The 19,187-nt window shown below is 43.8% G+C and overlaps 1 protein-coding gene across 3 annotated transcripts; it reads right to left on the bottom strand.

Moving 5' to 3' along the window:
* Positions 1–2,208: 2,208 nt before the first annotated feature.
* snapc4 (small nuclear RNA activating complex, polypeptide 4) lies at positions 2,209–19,126 on the bottom strand. 3 transcript variants are annotated; one of them, XM_085181501.1, is made up of 22 exons: positions 18,778–19,126; positions 18,210–18,323; positions 18,087–18,130; positions 17,902–17,998; positions 17,637–17,662; positions 17,435–17,557; positions 17,067–17,207; positions 16,895–16,979; positions 15,956–16,037; positions 15,737–15,838; positions 15,252–15,324; positions 14,997–15,161; positions 14,768–14,918; positions 14,562–14,668; positions 11,514–11,608; positions 11,338–11,432; positions 9,672–9,763; positions 7,772–9,286; positions 5,557–6,162; positions 4,405–5,290; positions 3,937–4,259; positions 2,209–2,851 (listed from the first exon to the last, which is right to left on the bottom strand). In XM_085181501.1, the coding sequence occupies exons 2-22, from the start codon at positions 18,319–18,321 to the stop codon at positions 2,756–2,758; spliced, it is 5,016 nt and encodes a 1,671-aa protein (XP_085037627.1). In that variant the 5' UTR covers positions 18,322–18,323; positions 18,778–19,126; the 3' UTR covers positions 2,209–2,755. The 3 variants fall into 3 exon arrangements, with proteins under 3 accessions (XP_085037627.1, XP_085037629.1, XP_085037628.1); XM_085181503.1 differs by lacking the exon at positions 18,778–19,126 and adding an exon at positions 18,736–18,760; XM_085181502.1 differs by lacking the exon at positions 18,778–19,126 and adding an exon at positions 18,606–18,740.
* Between the last annotated feature and the right edge of the window lie 61 nt (positions 19,127–19,187).

Genomic DNA, 19,187 nt, shown 5'->3' with positions numbered 1-19,187 from the left:
CCGCCTCTCTCTATCTGCCTCTGATTTTCTGAACACGTCGTTGAGGTCACTTCTTGTTTTACTGTCAGTCTCCGCCTCATTTAACTGACTCTGAGCTGACTGATTCCAGCTCATCTGAATACGCCAATCAGGTCACAGCTGTTTAGCACTGAGCTTTCTGATCAAGCTGACTGTCCAAATTCTGCTTGGGTAATACTTTATAACATCAGTAATGTTCACAATGCTTTCCAACCTGCGTGTACAGAGCCACTTTAACATCATCTCATGGTCAATGTGTTTACTTTTATTCTATAATTTAAGACACATTTTTATTATATTATTCTATTTAAGTTTATAAAACCATTTCATTAGATTAAAAAAACAATACTTTTACTTAGTACGCTCCTTTAAATTTACTTTTTAAAAAACAAAAACAAAAACTGAGCTCTTTTCTTTTGAGTAACTTTTCTCTTATTGAGTTACACTCTATCAACCTTTTAAAATTTATTGACTTACTTTACCTGTCATGAGTGGTTAAAGTAGGATTTGGCTGATAAGGTTACCACAAGAGTGGATGTGTAAGTGCAATGTGGAGAAGTAAAGCTTCCTGCATGCGTGCAAATGACCTGTTTTGCCTCACTTTGACATGAATGGATTTGATTAGACAATTACTCAGCACTTTACCACTGTTTGACTAAATGGATCCAAATTCTTATAATGTGGGAGGAAGCTGAGAGAGGAAGCAATGTGCACGCAGGTACACGGAGAAAGGGCCAAGATCTTCAGAGCTTCTTGTTGTGAAGTGACAGTGCACGCTATCTAACCACCATGCAAGATAATGAGCATTGATCTTTTTTAATTAATCCCAAATTTCCCAACTTTTTAGATATAGTAATGTATCTTATCAAAATATCTTAATTGCTATTTGTTTAAAAAATAAAATAAAAAATGCTGTTTAAAATCATTAGTTCTGTTATATACACACCACCGGTCAAAAGTTTTAGAAAACCCCAATTTTTCCAGTTTTTTTAATTAAAAATTATGCTGTTTAATGTCTCATTGCACTCTGAAATGAAAGCACAATACAAATATGCAATTAGAGTGAAAAAAGAAATTATGGAATTAATTTATAGGCCAAAATGTATTCTAAACTTTTGACTCAAATTAGCCACCTGTGGCACACACTTTCTTTGCAAGTTCTCTGTAGGACAGACCTACATTTTTAAACGTGTTATGATGGTCTGTCTCTTCCATTCTCTCTTCTCTCGTCCATTGTTAGTTCTTAAATGTACATTTTTCAATTTTGGGTAACCTTACTTTTTTTTTTTTAACCTCTGGCAGTTCACCTCTTACATTTGTACAATTTCAAGGGATTCATTGAACTTGAACAACTTTAGCGGACTTGTTTCTGCACTCTTTTAAACAAATAGTCTAGAAGTAGGTTAGCAGTTTATTTTCTGGCAGCTCCAATCTGTATGCCAAAGTATCCTTGGGCTGAACCCAGAGTTATCCCTGATGTGTTGATCAGAGTGTGAATGTTAGATAGCAACAAGTGCTTTTTTTCAATAAAGTCAGTGAACATTAATAATCATTTTTTAATTTGCCTTTTTTTCCCCTCCTTGTAATAATTTAGTTTTCTGTTGTGAAAACCTGAGTCTTGACATCTACCAACCACCCAAACATTGCTGCAGACCGACCAATCACTAGTCTCTATGATAATGTGGCCCCCCAACATCTGTGGTGTCCCAAAGCAGTATGCAGCGTCCCCCCCAGTGAGCAGAGGCTGGAGGAACACACCACTGAGCCCTTCTCTGGGCATGGGTCAAAGCTCTTTTGGAGACATGGGGGGGACCTATATGATATTAAATGGGTGGTTTTAATGTTAGCTTATGAGTGTGCATATAAAATTGTGTGTCCAAATCCTAAACCACATGACAAAAAAAGATTACAGATGGACAGAAGCTTGAGTTCTCTAGTGTTAAATATGCAAAAGAGGAAGAAGTGAAGGATTAGAGAAGTCTGAAGGGGAATCACTCCCAGCCAACAGGAAGCATCATCTGACTGAAACAGGAAGTTGTGCCACAGCAGAATTCTCAGTCTTGAAATTTTACCAACACAAGGACATGTAAAAGAAGTAATGAAAGTCTAAGAGTCACAGCAGATTTCACAAACAGGAGGCAACAAGACATGTCCTCACTGTCTCCAACAACAGGCACGCACACACACAGATGCTTTTTCATTCCAAACAAACCTTTTTATTAAAAAATAAAACAACATTTGTGTACAGAAGCTGAAAAATTTCAGCAGCAGCTGAAAAATTTCAGCAGCAGCAGAAAAAAATCAAAACCAAAACAAACATTTTTTAGTGCAATTTAGTGAGTTTTGAACTCATTCTTAAGTTGCTAAACATATTCAACACTAACACTCAGTTCCTTTTACTCCCTGCCGACCACAGTCATCCTTTATAAAGACATCAGTCTCACTTTAGTCTGTAAGAACTAAGCTTCCAATTCTTAGAAAACCAACTCCTCCAAACATCATCACTGCACTCAAAAGTTGCATTTTGAGGGTCCCTGAATGCACCTAATAAAACAGAATGTTGTATCTGTTTGTGAAGTCGCCCAGGAAAGTGTTTTCATTGATATAAAAACAGATGTATAAACGATTACATAAGTCATTTTCACCTGAGGAACTGAACATATGACCTGAATGTATAGATGAACACATTTTCCCCAGAAAGTGCCTTTTCTGTTTTCTTTAGTTTCTGCTCGTCTTGTCAGGTCTGGTCCGATGTGGGTCTGGTGACATCTGTGATCCCTGAAAAGTGACTGGCTGAAGCTCCAGAGCTGTCACACAGCAGCTGCAGTGATTTCTGTGGACAAAAACAAAAACTTCTCAGTGTGTTTGTGCCTCTGTTCTGATTACTGAACCACAGGATTTTGATGTGATCAGACTTCACGACTGCGCGAGTCACTGCAGGGTTACCCACATTGAATTATTTTTGCTCAGCTGTTGTATTTTCAGTGTTTTCTACAGAGATCCAGAGGTAATGAATAGCAGAATTACAACTATGTGACTCCTAAAATAACCATTAGTGCTATTAATTACATTCTTTGGTTCATTTTGTTAGTATTATATAGTGACAAATTTGTTTTTATCATGGTCCTATTTTAAATACACTTGAGCTATCGCAGCCTGGATTACGTGGCCAGCATGACATTCACTTTCTTATTTCACCTCTCTGTCTCAGACACGCAAGGAAAAATATACTCAAATGTGAGTCACACTAACTTCCCTCTATTCTGTGAGGCAGAGGGCACTTTCTCACTCAGTGATCATTTTACATGCAAATACAGCCAAAATGACAGCATCACTGCTGCTTTAGCTTGTGTCCTTTCATCAACTTATATCGATTTCAGATTTTTAGAGAACAGCAGGTTGGAAATGGCAGGCTGATTTAGATTAGTTTTGATGGCACTTGGGTATTATTATTGACACTGAAGTCAAACAGTGGAAACCACACTGAAACTAATGAGGTTCTTTTTCCATCCTTTTCTTTGTTTTTCCCTTTAGATCAGGGACGTTGGGAGGAGTTTTACAGCTTTTCCTATTGATAAAGACCCCCAATTACTATCCACACAACACCAAATTAGTTTCACTGGTCCAGCCCACTTAAAAGCAAAGTGGGCTGTATATGGCCCACTATGTAAAATTTGTTTGAAATCCCTGCTTTAGATTTAGACAGATTTCTACATAAAGAAACTGGCTATTGCTGCTATCATGTGATAAAAGTATAGAAACCTTACGAAGAAGAACTCGAATTTTTGGCATTTGGGGCTAACAATTTGTTTCCCAAATGACAGTATATGTGCCCACAGTAAGTTGAATGCTGCCAGAGTCAGTGTTACTGTGATATAACCAGAAGTTGAAACTACCTAAATAACCTACGCAACTCACCTCAGCTCTCCTCAGTTTTGCCATTTCTTTGAGTTTCCTTAGCTCCACTTCTTCTCCTTCCTCCTCCACCTCCTCTTCCTGCTCCTCTTCCTGATTGGTCTGGCAGGCTTCAACCTTTGGGACTGGTGGCATGGTAGCCAGGAGTGCGGGGAGAGTAAAACAAGACAGAAAGCGTGCCTTCAGCAACTGGTAGGCAGGATTATTTGAGAAACGCTCAGCTACCAGCTGACGCACTGCTGCCACCAGCTCCTCCTCCTCTTCCTCCTCATTCTTCTCCTGCTGCTCCAGGTGGTCAGAGCTGACAGGGGTGGCTGCGGGGGAAGCTGCAGGGAGACACAAACAAACAGAACAACCTGAAGTCTCTGGAGGAAACTGCCAATTATTAAACATTCATCACTTAATATTTTATCAACAGAGAATTTAGAGCGTAGGAAACACCACCTGCTGTTGGGTCATATGGTGTGTTACCTGGTTGTTTCTCGGCAGGTGTGATGTCTGAGGTGGAGTCCGGCAGGTCTGGTGGAGGTTGAGGCGGAGGGTCATTGGAGCCGTCCTTTGTGCTACTGTCAGGCTTGGAATTGGTCTGGGGACATCTTGATTTGTTGCCGTCATGCACCAGCTGCAACGACGACCTGGTTAGGGACTTCTTGGCACAAAGCAGTCCACTGAGCATGCTCAGATTGCTGACAAAGGGTGGAAGGTAGGGCAGGGACAAGCTCAATCCTGGTACTACCACCCCTCCTGACCCACTTAGCCAGTCATTTATGGCTGCTGGGGATTCCACGAACATAAGAGAGGGGTCGATCTCCAGCACCTCCTTCCTCAGTGGCCTGGACTGTGGGGCATCCACTCTGACTGTGCCCCGCGGTGAGACGTTCGTGGAAGACAGTGGGGGACAAAAAGGGAGGGAGTGGCAACCATGGTCTAGGTCAGATGGCTGCACTGAGGGTGGGGCGAGAGGCCTTGGGTTACAAACGGGTGGCTCAGGAAGTGGGTAAGGCTGATTTGGAAGGGTTATCGGTACAGGCCCAGAGGACAGTTTAGGTGCAATTGGCCGCAGGCCTCTGGTGGCGAGCTGGACAGGTGATGCGGCTGTGTGTTGGTTTAAACTACTCCCTGGGGAAGGAGGGACAGTGTTTATTACCGCCATCTCCAGGCCCTGGGACAGGGCTTGTGAAAGCTGGACCAGGCCTGTAGGAGTCATGAACCACATCGACTGACCCGGACATAAATGCAACCTGGGCACCGGAGCAGCAACTGGAGTCTGTGTGCTCGCTTTCTCTTTAGAGCATGCACCGCGAGAACGCTTCTGGTGAGGAGATGAGGTAGAAGATTTTTTCTTCTTGGCTTCAGCCTGCAAACAGACCACAGAGGAGACAGTCTGATGAGGTGACAGATTCCAGCTAATAAAAACTACCAGCTAATGACCTGCAGCATCGGTCTCCTGCTTTCTTCAACTTCAAATCTTTTGCAGCTGTTTGGTATTTTGATTTTTAAAGAGACCTAAGAAACTCTCATTTAAAGTCAACTAGGTGATTTCACTACCTATACATGCTTTGCTATTGTTGTTGTAATTATGTGACTAAATGAGGAATAAAGAACAGAATCTAGTAATCTTACCTTGGCCTGAGCATCTTCCTGCAGAGCTTTGGCTTTATGAGTCGGCTTTCGAATTCGCTTTCCGTCCACACCTGTACTTGTCCTGCCCACACACTGGTCGTCCTTGTTTCTCATCACTTCCTGCTTTTCTGCTGCTTGCCTCGGTCTTTTCTTTCCTCTGGCCTGGCCATCTGGAACATTGCTGTCTGGCTGCTTTGGGACAGGACAAGGCTGACTCAAGTCAGACCCATGCTCAGTGGGGCTAGGTGTTAAAAATGTGTAGTTGTGGTCGCTGGAGTTTGGGCATGAAGTGGAGGAAACAGCATGTTGGCTAGTCACACTGGAGGGGAGTGGGACTAAACTAAAGTTTAGAGTTGAAGACATGGCTCCGTCAGAGTGGGAAGTCATGGCAGACTGGTGTGATGGGAAGGACAGGTTACCAGAAGTTGAAGAGTCATTCGGTGTGAGACGAAGGGATGTGACTAATGAAGAAGGGATAACATCAACTGGATGAGCTGTAGGAGGTGTGGTTTGGGAGGAGTGAACAGTCTGAGGTAGCAGCTCGATGGGAATGGGAGGACTGGCCATCTTTAATGGAGCAGACTTTGCCGTCTTTTTTACTTTAGCCTAAACAAAACAAAACAAAGACAGAGATGAGCCAGCAAGATCTATATGGCATTCTGATGAGAATGGAAATCGTGAGACCATGACGTGACCTGAGTGGGTGTGCTGTAGGGGTGGTGGGAAAAAATCGATACTGTGTAGTATCATGATATTTTGTTTGCTAATAATGTATCAATACAGGGACAGCAGAAATCGATATTTTGTTACAAAAAAGGTTTTTGTGCTCTGACTTCAGAGCATGTTGATCCTTTTTCTGAGCAAGAATTCTGACATTCCTTCACTGTCCAAATATGACAGTTTACTTATTTTAATTTAAGACATGTTTTATTTTAATTAAGTTTAAAACTTTTTTATTTAATGTAAAATTATATTTTGTTTTAATTTACTTTCAAATTCTTCAGTTGCTGAATGGGCTTCATAGTTTTCATAAATTGCATAGTTTAGAATAGCTATAATTGTACCAGATGGTTGCATTCAGTTAAGTTGGACTAGACTGTAATACAAACCATTCAGTGTGTCAACAATAAAACTGACTGAAATGAGAGAAAGACTGAGTGTGAGACTTTGATATTAGATAAAATGAATATTGATAAAGTTTACCTTTATGTACAGAATCTGAATATTGCATAATATTTTAACAAAAATTGCTATAATATCGTATCGTGCATTAAGTATTGTGATAATATCGTATCGTGAGATGTATGGTGATTCCCACCTCTAGTGTGCTGTGTGCTAAACTTCTGGCAACAAAGAAGAAAATGGTGAAGAATTTCAGCAGAAACTCAAGAATTATGCCAGGGGAAAATAAGCTGTATGTAGAAGTTGCTGAAGAGCTGACTTGCATTGGGTTTGCTACAATGTCCTCCACCAGTACCACAGTACTCTGCCAAATCGACATAGGGCTGGATCAGGTGACCCTGAACACTCTTAGTTATGCTGCAATAGGTTGGTCTGCTGGGGTGCTGCCCTTCTCCGAGCCTGCTTCTACAGGAGGTTTCTTCCCACTGTCCCACATTTCTTTCTAAGACTGGAGAATCTTTCCTTAAAGGCAATGCTATACATTGTATTTCGTTGCCTTGTACCTGTGACATGTGCAATGACAATAAAGTTGAATTCAATTCTATTCTATACAAATAACATTGAACTGAACGAGTCGTTTCATATTTTGAAAACATATGCATGACAATGTCTGAAATTATATTAAATGATAATTTCTAGGTAATTCTGGGATTTTTTCAGAATACTGAAAAGTTAAAACAATAGCAGGCGGTGCAATGGTATACTTAATAGTGTGGGAAAGTTTGCATGGTTATGGTGGACTCGTAAAGGCTAGCTGATTAGATTACATAAGTTTAAAAAAAAAATCCACTGAACTCAATAAAGGCAAGTACCTTTTTCCCCCCTGCAGCACACTTTTCTCGCTCGATAATGGTTTCTAAGTCTCTTTGCAAGTAGAACAAATCGAGCATGAGTGAAAGCAGCATTTTAATTGTTATACTCCCAGTCTAAAAGATAAATAATACAATATTTTTTGTAATAAAAGCAACTAGAAAACAAGCAAAAATAGTGACTTCTGTATAATCATTGATTGCGAGAAATCTGAAAATGTTACCTTTGCTTTAGTGACTTGGCGTGGAGCTCTGGCCTTCTGACTGAGATTAGTCTTCTTTCTGTCCTTGCTTATACTAACTTCTCCCTCCACACCTCCATGTACAACCCCATTCTGACTCTCGTGATTCTCTGTTTGCTTTTTTCTGGGTAGATTTAGGGTGGAGGGGGAAAGGCAAAGTTGGCGGGAAAGGGCAGGAGGGGAGAGGACAGCAGTTTGTGAGGGGCTAATAGGCTGATTAAGGAATGGGGGCAATGAGGCTGTGAGGCTTTGGGTCAAAGGTACAGCCTGTTGGTTACAGCTAGAGGAGACATTCTGGAGCGTTGAGACCACAAAAACTGGAGTGGTAGTCTGCCTCTGACAAGCAGCAGGAAGAGCAAATGGAGAAATAGTGACCCCTGCATGCCGAGATGTGTGTTGAGCTCGAGAGAAAGCAGCATTCAGCTGTGAGTCAGAATGAGTAATTGAGGCAGGCTGGGGAAATGACAAAGGAGCAACTTGAGTCCGGATGTTAGGAGGCACCTGAGTAACAATTGATGGGTGCAGCTGAGGAGGAGGAGTTTGTCTGCACCACCTGTCTGCCGGAGATGGCTCCTGCATGCCCAAATGCATTCGCTGAAGTATTCCTGCCACAGTATTTGGATTTTTAAATTTGCCAGGAGGAGGATTGGAAGGTGGAGTTATTAACGTCACCCCGCTTTGCCTTCGCTCTATCATCTCCTTACAACCCATGACATCCACATTCATGACTTTGAGGAACAACGTGAAGACAGATGTTGAAGAAAGCTCTTTCTTCTCTGCTCGCTCCCTCAGGACATCTGCTGCCATTCTTTTGGTGCTGGCTGGGATCAGCAGGTTGCCAATCCATGGTGTCACTGCAGCCTGAAGCATGAGGTCTACCCCCTGGCCAGTCATTCCTTTCATAAAGAGTGGCCTGCTGGTTTGGGAAGTTTTTGTCTTACATTTAGAACTACTGTAAAACCTCCGTGCTTGATTGTGCAAGTGGGCTCGGAGCTGGTCAGGTGACACCATCATCATGGCTCCACTGTCGTGGCTTTCTTCCCATCGCAGCTCCCTGGGAGGTGGGCCGATGATTACAGAGCGTCCAGACTTCCCCAAAATGGTTGACCGCACTAACTTGTCATTATGAGACTCGTTGGAGGAAGCCAACACCACTGGACGAAAGTTCAAGAAAGTAAATGGTTGGGCTCTTTCAACTGGAATCCATTCCTGCATGGGTGGGAATGTATATTCTTCCTCCAATTCCTCCTCCTTCTGCTCCTCTTGCACTTCCACTAGTTTCTCCACATCTGGTACCTCTGTCTTTTTTATCTTCTTTTTCTTCTCATCATCACTGTCCATATATTCTATCGCCATCTCTTCCTCCTCCTCCTCCTCACTAATCACTTCTTCTTTTATTGCTTTGAGGCGTCTCCTGATGTTGTTGTTGGTTTTAGCAGCCTTCTTCTTCTCATCTCCCCCACGTTTCCTCTGTGGTTTTCTAGCACACCCTAATTTCTGTTTTCAGAGAGTTAAAAAGAGTCATTGTTTCAGTTTCCATGGTTCCTAAGTAGTTAAGCAGTTGTCACATTTTTTGTGAATATTGCTCATTTATGTAGCTGATATTGTAATTCTATCTTCTGCCAGTGGTTAAGCTGGCATTAAATAAAGTAAATGAATAAATGAACATTAGGAGTGTAATGAAAGTACCATTTGGTATGTTTCCTAATATTATAACTATTCTTTGATTATTTTGGTTTCATCTCGTTTACAGACCAGATCCCAGAAGTCAGAATTTTTCCGAACCACCAGCTGAATTACAGACACAGGTAATCAGGTAATGCTATGTTAATCCTCTCACAACATCGACATTTCCCTCCCTCCAAGACAACAGGTCATGTACCTCATCTGCAGCTTTGGTCATTTGCCTCCATGTCCTCATACACTGAGCATCGATACGGTTGGGAATGTCAGCTGCGATCTTTGCCCAGTGACCTGAAAGACAGACACACACACACACACACACACACACACACAAATAAGTTCAAACACACAAACACTTGACAGCAGAGTGTGTCACTGCAGCTGCTTAAATGTTTAGTGCAGAGTTTTATTTTTCATTGGATATTAAGAAAAAAAAATGGCTGTGCAGATGAAGATTTAGCTAAAGATTAGTGGTATCAGATCACACTAAAGTATGTTAAATGTGGAGCTGCCAGGCAGGAGGAAAAGAGAAAGACCACAAAACATCCATGGATGTAGTGAAGAAGGATACGGAGTGGGTTGTTGTGATGGAGGAGGCTGCTGTATGCTGCAGCTAAAGAAAGAAGAACGCTGCTATGAAAGGGACGTTCTTAAATAAGGGAAATGGGGAGAAAAGGCTGAGGTATGCCAAATTACACAAGAAAGGCACTGAAGAAAAGAAAAGAAAAGAAAAACAAAGAGTGGAAACATATTTATTTATCACTGTGTGAAAGGTCAAGTGAGCAGTACAACAGTGAGTGTTTACAGTCATCTATGGGGGGAAAACTCCCACTAGGTTTAAATCTGGGACTCCCCACCAATTGACCCTTAGAACTGAAGAAGCTTCTCGGATGAGAGGTGAAACGTCTTCAAGCAACTCAAAGAAGTCCAGACGCTTTTCTTTCCAAGCTCCTTAGTCTACGATGACCTGGATGACTGAGAACCTTCACAGACATGTCATCTATAAACCACACTGGAGACTCCACCATGGTATTTCAGTCAGTGGTGTGGAACAGGGGCAGTCATGGATTGGCCTCCCTAGATTAACATTATTGAAGCAGTGTGGGATCATCTTCACAGAGAACCAAGCAAAGGGTAGAAATATAGAACAGCTCTGGATGTTCTTCAAAGAGCCTGGAGAACTACAGCTGAAGAACACTGAAAAAATACAAAATTATTTCCATTTATTGCTGTACTGACTTTCCATTTTCCTATTAAAATATAAGGGGTGGCTCAAGACTTTTGCACAGTACTGTATAAGTTTATAGGGTGAGGAGTTAAGCCACCCAGGATGGGCTCAGAGTAGAGCTGCTGCTCCTCCACATCAAAAGGAGCCAGTTGAGGTGGTTCGGACATCTGATAAGGATGCCTCCTGGATGAGGTGTTCCACGCATGTCCCATTGAGGAGGCCCTGGGGCAGAACCAGGGCATGCTGGAAAGGTTATATCTCTCGGCTGGCCTTGGAATGACTTGATGTTCCCCCAGACAAGCTGGAGGAGGTGGCCGGGGAGAGGGAGGCCTGGCCTTCTCTGCTTAGGCTGCTGCGGTGAAATGGCCCCGGATAAGCGGAAGAAGACGGACCGATGGATGGATGTATACGTTTATAAAATCTTTATAAAAATCTACTGTCAGTAATGTTTATATTCTGATGAACATGATTTATGTTCTCATTCTGTTGTCAAAACTGTTCCTTGGTTAATAAGTCAGAACAGAAAAGATGCTGCAGGAAAGATTTTGGGCTTGTAATTTCAGATTTTTTGTGTTTGTAAAAGCTGCTGCAGCAACATGCTTTTAATATGCTGCTCTGTGGCATGTTTGTGACCCACCGACTCCATGTTTCTCCACCAGCTCCAGTAGCAGCTCTCTCTCCTTCCTGTCGAATGGGCCTCTTTTTGTCCCCGCCTTCAGACAGTCATAATACCTGCAAGCAACCCCACACACATCTTAACTAGGACCCAGATTATCACACAAACTCAGTTCTGTTCTTCCAGTCAAGTATTACCTGTCTCTGCAGCCTCCATCAGTGCGTCCGGGAACCTCCAACCTGATCTTCCACCAGTTCTTCTCTCCGTGACGAGCCACAGCTTGTAGCAGAAGCTGACAGACAAAGATCGGTCAGTAAGTAGATGTTATCATATGTATCAAATATATACAGTGGGGCAAAAAAGTATTTAGTCAGCCACCGATTGTGCAAGTTCCCCCACTTAAAATGATGACAGAGGTCAGTAATTTGCACCAGAGGTACACTTCAACTGTGAGAGACAGAATGTGAAAAAAAATCCATGAATTCACATGGTAGGATTTGTAAAGAATTTATTCGTAAATCAGGGTGGAAAATAAGTATTTGGTCAATAACAAAAATACAACTCAATACTTTGTAACATAACCTTTGTTGGCAATAACAGAGGTCAAACGTTTACTATAGGTCTGTGGTGGGGCGTGGTCTGCGGTGGCGTGCAGGGAGGGCGGACGCACCTGCACGGCATCCGCAATCACGCCCGCCACGTTAAAAACACGGGGACTCAGGTGTGTGGTGTGTGTGGTGTGTGAGGTGTTGTAAATAAAATGACACAAAACGTTGATCCCTGGACCCGCCGTGCCTTATTCCTGCCACAGTGGTGCCGAAACCCAGGAGGCGGCACGGCGGGTTCTTATCGGAGCCAGGGAGTGGAGGAGCTGGCCCAGAGGGTGGCCGAAATGGCGGCCGCCCAGCGGGAGCAGGCGGCGGAGGTGCGTCGCCAGCAGGCAGAGCAGCAGGACCAGTCCGAGCGCCACCTGCAACGGATTGGGGAGCTGGCGGCGCTGCTCTGGGCCTGGGTGGCACCCAGGCCCAGAGCAGCGCCGCCAGCTCCCAATACACACCACAGGTGTGTACCGAGGACAGCGAAGCGGTGGAGGAGCCGCGTGGGGCACCTGAGCAGCCGGAGGTGGGGGAACAGCCGGGTGAAGGGCTGCTCCTGCCGGGAGCGGTGGACGAGCCGCTCCGACCGGAGGCGGCAGACGAGGCGCGCGAGGGGCTGCACCGGCTGGAGGAAGAGGAGTCGCGGGAGGGGCTGCCGGAGCCGCTCCCGCCAGCGCCCCAGCCAGCGGCGGACGAGCCGCTCCCGCCAGCGCCCCAGCCAGCGGCGGACGAGCCGCTCCAGCCGGAAGAGGTGGAGAAACCGGGAGGGGAGATGGCGGTCCCCGTGCCAGGGGAGCCTGCTCGACCTGTGCCCGAGGTCGAGGATCGAGCTGCCCCGGAGCGTCAGATGCGCCGGGCAGTGAGCCCCTCCCGGGGCACGGACGTTGCTCCCCCCAACCGGTGGGGTGGGGGGGAGTAGGTTCGGCCGGATGACTCCCCGGCCTCAATCGGGCGATGGGGGTGTGTGGTGGGGCGTGGTCTGCGGTGGCGTGCAGGGAGGGCGGACGCACCTGCACGGCATCCGCAATCACGCCCGCCACGTTAAAAACACGGGGACTCAGGTGTGTGGTGTGTGTGGTGTGTGAGGTGTTGTAAATAAAATGACACAAAACGTTGATCCCTGGACCCGCCGTGCCTTATTCCTGCCACAAGGTCTTTACCAGGTTTGCACACACAGTAGCTGGTATTTTGGCCCATTCCTCCATGCAGATCTTCTCAAGAGCAGTGATGTTTTGGGGCTGTCGCCGAGCAACATGGACTTTCAACTCCCGCCACAGATTTTCTATGGGGTTGAGGTCTGGAGACTGGCTAGGCCACTCCAGGACTTTCAAATGCTTCTTACGGAGCCACTCCTTTGTTGCCCGGGCGGTGTGTTTTGGATCATTGTCATGTTGGAAGACCCAGCCTCGTTTCATCTTCAAAGTTCTCACTGATGGAAGGAGGTTTTGGCTCAAAATCTCACGATACTTGGCCCCATTCATTCTGTCCTTAACACGGATCAGTCGTCCTGTCCCCTTGGCAGAAAAACAGCCCCATAGCATGATGTTTCCACCCCCATGCTTCACAGTAGGTATGGTGTTCTTGGGATGCAACTCAGTATTCTTCTTCCTCCAAACACGACGAGTTGAGTTTATACCAAAAAGTTCTACTTTGGTTTCATCTGACCACATGACATTCTCCCAATCCTCTGCTGTATCATCCATGTGCTCTCTGGCAAACTTCAGACGGGCCTGGACATGCACTGGCTTCAGCAGCGGAACACGTCTGGCACTGCGGGATTTGATTCCCTGCCGTTGTAGTGTGTTACTGATGGTGACCTTTGTTACTTTGGTCCCAGCTCTCTGCAGGTCATTCACCAGGTCCCCCCGTGTGGTTCTGGGATCTTTGCTCACCGTTCTCATGATCATTTTGACCCCACGGGATGAGATCTTGCGTGGAGCCCCAGATCGAGGGAGATTATCAGTGGTCTTGTATGTCTTCCATTTTCTGATGATTGCTCCCACAGTTGATTTTTTCACACCAAGCTGCTTGCCTATTGTAGATTCACTCTTCCCAGTCTGGTGCAGGTCTACAATTCTTTTCCTGGTGTCCTTCGAAAGCTCTTTGGTCTTGGCCATGGCGGAGTTTGGAGTCTGACTGGTTGAGGCTGTGGACAGGTGTCTTTTATACAGATGATGAGGTCAAACAGGTGCCATTCATACAGGTAACGAGTGGGGGACAGAAAAGCTTCTTACAGAAGATGTTACAGGTCTGTGAGAGCCAGGGATTTTCCTTGTTTGAGGTGACCAAATAATTATTTTCCACCCTGATTTACGAATAAATTCTTTACAAATCCTACCATGTGAATTCATGGATTTTTTTTTCACATTCTGTCTCTCACAGTTGAAGTGTACCTCTGGTGCAAATTACTGACCTCTGTCATCATTTTAAGTGGGGGAACTTGCACAATCGGTGGCTGACTAAATACTTTTTTGCCCCACTGTATATGCAAATATAAAAAACACTCATAGTAGGTTCCAAACTGGGACCTTATGCAGCAGAATCCCATCACAGGAACACAAACAAGTACTTCCTCTCTGAACTATTTACACTACTGATTGTACACTGATGTGGCTCTGCTATGGTGTATCCACTTAGTCCTCTGTGTACCTTATCCTCCTGCTTGGTCCATGGCCCTCTCTTCAGGCTCGGGTCTAAAACTTGGTTCCACCTGTAGATCAACTGTGCAGGGTCACGGCCCTCCATGAAGTAACTCACTGGGAACAGAAGAGGTTTCAGAGTGTTGGTAAAACAAGCACATGCAACTCATTAATGATAGAGACAGGCGGACTGATGTAACAGTGTGATGTGATTACTCTGTGTGTATGGGATGAAGTTCCCAATCCTCATCTTGTCCACCAACTCTCTCAGCAGATCATCTTCAGCCAGAGTCCAGCTGCCACGTTTTAATGATCCCGAGACAAAACGCTGGAACATCTGAAGACACATGAAAGATGTTCTTCCAGTCTGGGAGGGAGAGAGAGAGAGAGAGGTCAAAAATAGCCACACATTTCAGACAGATAGACGGTGCTCCCTCCTGCTCACCCCCAGCTCTTGAGCGATGATCTCCCAGTGTCTCTCTTCGTGTTTCCTGCTGATCTCCTTCAGCTGCTGCACCTCCTCCTGGCTCCACCGAGTCTTATTAATGGACGGGTGGAGGAAGTTCTGCCAAAAACAGCGGATGTCCCCTGCATCCCTCGTCTCTTCAAACTGGGGACGATGGTAAAAGAAGTGATCACCTCAACACTCCATCACTTTTGCATTCGTCATTGGATTCACTAATTACTTTTCAAAACTTACATCAATGTTGGATATTTTCTGCCAGTCATATTCTTCAAATCGATCACCAATCAGCTCCTCTTCCTTCTTCTGTCTGACCATTCAGAACAGAGAATGAGATACACGTTACATATTAAACTGCTGAACATACTAGACTGTTACAATGAAAAGCTATTGATGGCAAGATTTGTAACAGTGGCTAATAGAAAAGTTAACTGCCTAGCATTATTCTAAATACTTGTTTCTTACCATACTAAACTAAACCTGAACCAAGCTAAAACATTCTGGTAAATCACTGGCTTCAGCTCAGAGCTGAAGAAGCTTCTCAGATGATCTTTAAGTTAAGGGTATTTGTCAGCTGTGCCAACATAGACCGTAAACTGTTTGTTGGACTTCTACAGCTCTCCGATGTTACCTGATAATGTGACAATTCCCATTTATGGTATAAATATGGACACATCTGGCCCTGCAAGAACACTGAAGTCCAAAATTGATATCCAGCTAACCTGAGCAAGTTGATTTCTCTCTCCAAACTGTCTATCTGCTCTCTGATTAGCTGCCTGTCTGCCTCCTCTACAGAGAGCAACTTCTGACTCAGGTAGTCCACCCTGAAAGGGAAACACACAAACACAGACACAAAAACAAGGCAGACGAAATGTAAAGTAAAAAAAAAAAAAATCATATCTATAATAATTAAAAACAAACATGAGAGCACATGATGTTACTTGGAGAGTTTGGGCTGGATGAGTCTCCTCAGACTCTCCCTAGACACTGCATGGATCAAGAGAGTCTTCTGCCAGCTCTCCCCTAAGACACACAGATATCGGAGATGTTGAAGGGACAAACACCACTTGGTGATAAAATGGTAAATGGTCTGAACTTATACAGGACCTATTATGCTCATATCCCTTCAATGTTGTTTTTGGGCTCTAATTTGCTTGACTGACAGTTGAAAATAATCCTTATTTATTTATTTATTATCAGTGCAGCAACTTCAGTTCATTAGAATAAAACAAGTAGTTTTAACTCCAGTCCCATTAAGATACCTTTCTTTTGACTGCCTCTAGGATAGAAAGGTTTCTATGGTCACAGGTTACTGCTCTCTCTTTAAAAAAAAAAAAAAAAGCTACGTTGAAGTGGAGCAGTCTGCCTGCGCTTTCTGGCTCATAAGGATTACAGACCTTGTTGAAACTTTGGCCATGTTTAATACGAGTATCCACTACTGTAACCACCAATTTTAACAAAACAAATAGTCCAAAAAACAGCATAATAACAAAGCATATTACATTTGCATGCCCATGTCCCAACTTTTAATAATTTGTTTAAAATGTTTTTGCTTGTTTGAGCACTTGAGGTGCTCTTTGTATTCATTTCAAATTTAATGTATGGTTTAAATCACTCGCAAATCGCTATGGATTCTGTTTAATTTATATTTGTGCTGCAAAAACGTCACTGAAATCAGGTTGATTACATAAATTATGGACCTGCTAAACATCAGCATGTTAGTCTTACTTACATGAGCATGAGTAGATGCTAGTGCTAGTATTTAGGCCTAAACAGCCTCACAATGCACCTAACATGTTCATTTATTTCTATACATTTATTTGGTTTGTTTCACTTTGGGTAAAAAAAAAGGGGGGCGGGTGGTGTTTGTACTGTCTTACATCGTTTTATTTTCAGCTTCTTGTCGTCGAGATATCCTGCAATCCTGCTTGCCTTTTCCTTCGCCTCCTGATTGGCTGGAGGACCCTGAAGACATACAGACAAACACAGCCCCTAATTGGTCAGCTGCAGTAACAGTAACCCTGTGTCAGTTGTTGGGTATGTTTGTCTTACCAGTCCCGTCAGTTTATCCTTGAAGTATGGTTTTAGGAAGCGACCTAGATACATCTTCATTGGCTGCTGGTAGGAGGAGTTGGTGGGCTGCTGTTTGGAAGGCTCTTTGATCTGTCCAGACAGCTGAGTTTCCAGCTCCTTCTGCATTAGAAAAACAACAAACAAACAAACAAACAAACAAAAACATTTATTATGAGCACTGACCTACTGTGTGTAGTCATGTGTTAGTACTGACATGCTGTCTGACATTGTCTGTTAACACTCCTAATGTCTCTGGTTGTGTGTTAATACTCTTCTAATGTCTGTGTTTTGACCTGTTGTATGCATTAATACTGACTGAGTATTTGTGTGTGTGTGTTAGTAGCGACCTGCTCCTTCTGGTTTTGTGTTAGTAGTTTCTCCAGCTGGTCCAGAGTCTCTTGGACCACCTGCTGGTACACGAGGTTCATCTGAAGACATGAGTCCACTGACGGTGACAGGCCAAGGTCACTCTGTAATCAGTGTAATTATACAAAGTTATTTCACAGTTACTGACAGAGGTACTGACAGCTTAAGGACATGGACGCTTACCTCCTCACTGATGCTGCAATCATCATCTGCCAGACAGAAAGCAGGAGACATTTATTTGCCTTTTCCTAAATTCTCTAACAAGTACCAGAGTTCCCAGTGTGGTTCCTTTAAGGTTCCTTCCTCATTTTTGATGTAAATTATATTTTAGCAGATAAAATGCATGGTGACTTTTTCATTAGTTTCTGATTATGTGAAAATAAATAAATAAATAAATAAATAAATTCAGGCTCCACAGACATGCTGCAGGACAGCCAGAGAGAGGTACCTGAAACAATGATGGGACTGTGTGGTCCCAGCACTTCCTCCAGGTTCTGGATCTCTTTCTGGATTTTCTCTCTCTCAGCCAACAGACCTGCTGCAGACTGAATGCAAGCAAACACACACACACAGTTTGTGTCTTTGTCGGAACTGTCATTCAATTCATGCAGCAAGTTTTACTGTGAGATCTACCTGTCCCGCTGGGGTATCCACATCTTCACGATCAGAGTCATCATCTAGTCAGAGATATAGCAGGTTATTTAGAGACAAGCAAACAGAGAGCGTGATAAAGACAGACAGAGAGAAGATGGGTACCTGTCCCGCTGCTTAGGAGCTCCAGTTCAGCATTGGTTACAGACAGACTCCGTTCCAGTTCCTCCACCTCTCTCTGGATCTTGTCCCTCTTTGCTGCCAGAGAGGCGGACATGTCTGTGGACAGACACACAGAAGGTTGCATTATTCTCTCACGACAAACATCATGATGAGTCTTTAACCTGGTGATTTGGTTCAAACCGAAATATTTTTTAATAAGAGTTATTAAAATATTGATTAATAAGAGTCTTTCTTTTGACTGACTTGTGGTCAGGGCTACCACTTCGATAGAAAACAACGCGCGCGCACAAACACGCAAACAAGTATAAATATTTTTATTAACTTCCTGGTTGGGAACATTTATAAATTATATGTATTAAAGACAAAACTGAGTTTAACCTGTAGCAAACAGTTTCAGATTCAGCAGTAGTAGGACTACTTGTAACAGCACTACAATACACACTGAGTAGTATTACTAACACACTGCACGAGCGTCTAAGACCTCAGCATCTTGCGCAACATCGTTTACCTTTGTGTCTTTACCGAATCTTATTACGTTTCTACTTTTTACCTTCACACTCGGGGACCTCCAATCAACGCGTTTCCGACGTTAACATATTACCCAGCAGGCTGTGCGGCGGGGAAAATTGTGCTTGGACGTTCCGTTTTTCACACTTAAGTTCCGGTTCAGAAAGTCCACAAAAAACATGCATGGTAATTTATTATTCCGTTTTTCACTGCGATGCTTCAAGCTACACGTAAAAAAGGACAAAAAACCAAAAACCCGCAGCCTAAAATCTGCAATGCCGCCGATCCGTTGTTTGGTTCCTTCCCCCGATGTCACTTCCGGTTGTGACATCGGGGTACTTTCATTCAGCACAGAAGTCCGTTTTCTTCAGATATTTTTGTTTTTAGGCCAAATGCCCACAGTCCATGATGAGCCTTTAAAAAAAAATATTTACGTAACGTTTTTATTTTTAT

Source organism: Neolamprologus multifasciatus, chromosome 12, assembly GCF_963576455.1.
Source record: "Neolamprologus multifasciatus chromosome 12, fNeoMul1.2, whole genome shotgun sequence".
Classification (NCBI taxonomy): domain Eukaryota; kingdom Metazoa; phylum Chordata; class Actinopteri; order Cichliformes; family Cichlidae; genus Neolamprologus; species Neolamprologus multifasciatus.
The sequence above is the reverse complement of the archived record's forward strand: the minus strand, read 5'-3'. Positions and strand labels throughout refer to the sequence as shown.

Bases quoted from the DNA above. Each gene is read 5' to 3' on its own strand.
- snapc4 (XM_085181501.1), bottom strand. From the start codon at position 18,321: ATGTCCGCCTCTCTGGCAGCAAAGAGGGACAAGATCCAGAGAGAGGTG. The intron at 17,208-17,434 runs GTCGCTACTAAC...TTTCTAATGCAG, and splicing joins CACAAAACCAGAAGGAGCAG to AAGGAGCTGGAAACTCAGCT. The intron at 16,038-16,894 runs GTAAGACAGTAC...TGTGTGTCTTAG, and splicing joins GAAGCTGAAAATAAAACGAT to GGGAGAGCTGGCAGAAGACT.